This window comes from Photinus pyralis, unplaced genomic scaffold (assembly GCF_008802855.1).
Source record: "Photinus pyralis isolate 1611_PpyrPB1 unplaced genomic scaffold, Ppyr1.3 Ppyr1.4_LG2, whole genome shotgun sequence".
Lineage (NCBI taxonomy): Eukaryota > Metazoa > Arthropoda > Insecta > Coleoptera > Lampyridae > Photinus > Photinus pyralis.
In genome coordinates, this window is record NW_022170403.1 from 22397532 (window position 1) to 22401844 (window position 4313).

At 36.1% G+C, this 4313-nt stretch overlaps 1 protein-coding gene across 1 annotated transcript; it reads right to left on the reverse strand.

Moving 5' to 3' along the window:
* Positions 1-1641: 1641 nt before the first annotated feature.
* Positions 1642-3516, reverse strand: LOC116164942. The gene is made up of 2 exons (XM_031479203.1): positions 2096-3516; positions 1642-1902 (listed from the first exon to the last, which is right to left on the reverse strand). Exons 1-2 carry the CDS (start codon positions 3070-3072, stop codon positions 1869-1871), a joined length of 1011 nt encoding a protein of 336 aa, XP_031335063.1. The 5' UTR covers positions 3073-3516; the 3' UTR covers positions 1642-1868.
* Positions 3517-4313: the final 797 nt, after the last annotated feature.

A 4313-nucleotide genomic window follows, 5' to 3' on the forward strand; every position in this document is an offset into this window, starting at 1 on the left:
CCAAAACTTTGGAAGAAGGCCAAAATTATTCCATTACTAAAGGCAACTGTTCCGAAAAGCTATAAAGACTTGCGTCCAATAAGTATATTGCCGGTGCTGTCAAAGGTCTTGGAGAAAATTATGACTGACCAGATTAAGCAATATTTTACTTGCTTTGATATCTTACCACCTACTCAATCTGGATTTCGACAGGGTTACAGCTGTGCCACGTCGCTACTTAATATTACAGACAACATACTGACTGCCCTAGACTCAGCAAAACTATCATCTCTAGGTCAACTCGATTTCTCCAAGGCCTTTGACACTATCAATCACGAGCGCCAGCTAATCTTCTTTCAGGGGTACCCCAGGGTTCCGTACTCGGACCGCTGTTATTTATTATTTACACTTTTAATTTTGGTAAATCACTGAAATACACTACATTTCATCAATATGCTGATGACACACAAATACAATTTGATTTCTTTGACTATGAAACAAAACTTGCCAATAAATATTGTTGTGAGACCTAACCTTCACTTCTGGGAATCCCACGATTTACCTCTAGCTAGCTCAGTTGAAATTAAAATGAAAACAAAATTTTACCCGCATCTCAAGGTCCAGCTGGATTCTGCCACCCTACAGCATTCCAACAATGACATAAATAGGTGGCTTAACCAAATCCTTAAATTCCAATATGAAACTTTACCCCCAGATTTAATCAACTTGAAACAAAGTAAGAGACGCCGACAATTACCTCTCCTTGACTCTAATAAACAAAACCTGGATTGCAATGACTGGTTTAATTTCAAACAAAAAATTGCGTAAATTTCTGTTTTACAAATTGTTACAATTTTAAACAGATAAATGACACACACAAAAAAAAACAAATTACTCAAACATTACAAAAAAAAACATGACAAAACAAAACCACTAACTACTACTTACTTTTAAAATTAGTCCGAATAACGTATTCCGATAAAAAGAGGTATCCGTACACAATCACGTAAACCAACCACTCAAACACCGACGTCTTCTCTCTTCGGGTACCCACAAATTCAAAACTTCCGTGTTTCCGCAAAATAAAAAAAAAACAGGACGACGACAAACTTCTTAAACTTCTCAATAATTCTTCTTAAAACGGCAGACACAAAATTCTAATTAAACCTGGATCCAACTACGCAGGAAAACTTCCACAAAATTCAAAAATAACGTAACCGAAGAAGCGCCGGTTGGCTTTGTAACGACCAAAAAGCCCCGCTCTCTTCCAAAATTTTCTATTTAAGCCAAAAGCCCTTCTCCTTTCTTCAACATCCCGTCCGCCAATCACGCGAAGCGTCGATTTTTCAACTTCTTGCTAAACGGCACGTACGCCCGGCAATTCTGCGAAGAACCTTATCTCTACTTCGCGCTATACCTCGTTAACGGCAAATAAAATTTAAAAAGAAATTTACATCGAAAAAAATTCTAGGAATAAAATAAAAACAGAACACTTCTAAGAAATTGAACCAAAACTATAACATGAAATTTACGCAATCCTGTGTCTCAAATTATTAATAACCCCCCCGGTTAATTAATTGAACTAAACAAAATTGTCACATCCAGACGCTCTATAATTTCTTTCAAGTTACAACTAAAACAAAATAACACAACATTTTCCCCCTTTAAATTGAACACAAAAACACAAAATTACAATCCTCCCCTGACTATGAAAACAAAACAAAATATTGGAATTACAGGGTTTTTTTTTTCAATTTACCAATTAACTTTAAAAAAAACTTCGGGACCTGCTTTAGGTATTCGGACACGATCGCCTAACACAGCTCCCTAGTCATTACTGAAACCCCGCACGGTGACGTCACCAGCTGAGCCTGAGAAATTTCATCATCCTAGTATAAAAATTTAAGAACTACCACTAATTTACTGTAACTCTACAACCCTTAGCTAACTATTCAAATGCCGGATAGATCGAACCATCTTCGGCGTTGTTTCAACCTAGGTCCGACCTATTCCAGCAGTTAACCTAACCTATCATCCCTAATCTAATCTTAAATCAAAGTCAAAATCTCGCACTGTACTGTCAACCAAATACGCCTGGGAACCATCCCTATCATTCCTAATCTTTTTCCTAAACTTTTTCCATTCTCGCTTTTCTTTTCCTCCCCCCTTTTCTAAATTAATCCAGGGCTTCTCAATAAAAATCCCACACATAAAATAATCTCTTAATTCTTCAATTACAACAATCCGTTTACCCTTTTCACTCATAATTAAATTATTCAAATAATCAATGCCTACTACTTCCAAAAACTCACTACTCCTAACTCTTTTAATCTTATCCTGCTTCCTACAATCCTCATCCTGCTCAAAGCTACACAAATTCCCTTCATTCTCAATCGATAATTCCAATTCTAAGTCTCCTACTACCCTATCATAATAAAAATTCCTCCAAAAATCCTGAAAATAATTCTCCCTTATCTGGTTATCTAAAATCTCATAATTAGTTCCTATCTCCTTCCCGCCTATTCCTTTCCTTGATAAAACGTCCACACATAAATTATTATTCCTTTTTAAACTATTACTCCCTTTCACATACTTAATCTCAAACAAATTCGCCTGTAAATTTCTACCCCTACAATAAATCTTATTATCCACAAAACTCTTCGCTATTAAATAATTCAAATCCCTATTCTCATCTTCTATTTCAAACTTCCTATAATTCACGCAATACAACTTCACCTTCAATTCTGGTTCCCTACCAGTTCCTGCAATAAAATAACTACCTACTTCAACCCTATTTTCAACTAAAATCCCTTCATCTTCTTTCTCTTGTACGACTTCTTCATCTTGCCTATGAACTTTTTCAATCTCGACTTCTTCCTTAACTTCAACTTCTTCTTTAATTACCATCTCATTTGATCGCTTCTTTCTCATTAATTCTATTTCTTGTCTGATTTCTTCCTTTAATTCCGCTTTTAATTCCGCTTTTAATTCCGCATTCTGCGCTTTCATTTTTTCGCCCAAATCCTTCTTCAACTCTCTTATCGCTTCTATAAACACCGCAAAATTCGCTGCCTGAATAGATGACACTCCCATCGTGAACAACTCTTCTTTCTTCTCGTCTTGAATAAAAATCACGTTCAAAAAAAAATCCTAACACTAATTCTAACACTACCTACCCCGTAACTAATCCTATCCTAAACATCCTAATCTAATTTAAATTGCAAAAAACACCCTACCAAATTCTTCCTGTCACATTTTAACAAGTTCCTACGCCTACGCATCCTACAAATTCCTATAACAATTAACCTCCACAATGGACACCTCTTTTCCCTGAAAAATGACATGTCTGGGTACCAAAATAACTTTTTACCCGAACGACAAAACAACCCTAATCTGAATTTACCTACAAAATTTTTACCTACTTTCGCGTTTCCCTGAAATTGCCCCACGTTTTGGGCGCCAAATTATTGTTGTGAGACCTAACCTTCACTTCTGGGAATCCCACGATTTACCTCTAGCTAGCTCAGTTGTAATTAAAATGAAAACAAAATTTTTATCCGCATCTCAAGGTCCAGCTGGATTCTGCCACCCTACAGCATTCCAACAATGACATAAATAGGTGGCTTAACCAAATCCTTAAATTCCAATATGAAACTTTACCCCCAGATTTAATCAACTTGAAACAAAGTAAGAGACGCCGACAATTACCTCTCCTTGACTCTAATAAACAAAACCTGGATTGCAATGACTGGTTTAATTTCAAACAAAAAATTGCGTAAATTTCTGTTTTACAAAATGTTACAATTTTAAACAGATAAATGACACACACAAAAAAAAACAAATTACTCAAACATTACAAAAAAAAAACATGACAAAACAAAACACTAACTACTACTTACTTTTAAAATTAGTCCGAATAACGTATTCCGATAAAAAGAGGTATCCGTACACAATCACGTAAACCAACCACTCAAACACCGACGTCTTCTCTCTTCGGGTACCCACAAATTCAAAACTTCCGTGTTTCCGCAAAATAAAAAAAAAACAGGACGACGACAAACTTCTTAAACTTCTCAATAATTCTTCTTAAAACGGCAGACACAAAATTCTAATTAAACCTGGATCCAACTACGCAGGAAAACTTCCACAAAATTCAAAAATAACGTAACCGAAGAAGCGCCGGTTGGCTTTGTAACGACCAAAAAGCCCCGCTCTCTTCAAAAATTTTCTATTTAAGCCAAAAGCCCTTCTCCTTTCTTCAACATCCCGTCCTCCAATCACGCGAAGCGTCGATTTTTCAACTTCTTGCTAAACGGCACGTACGCCCGGCAATT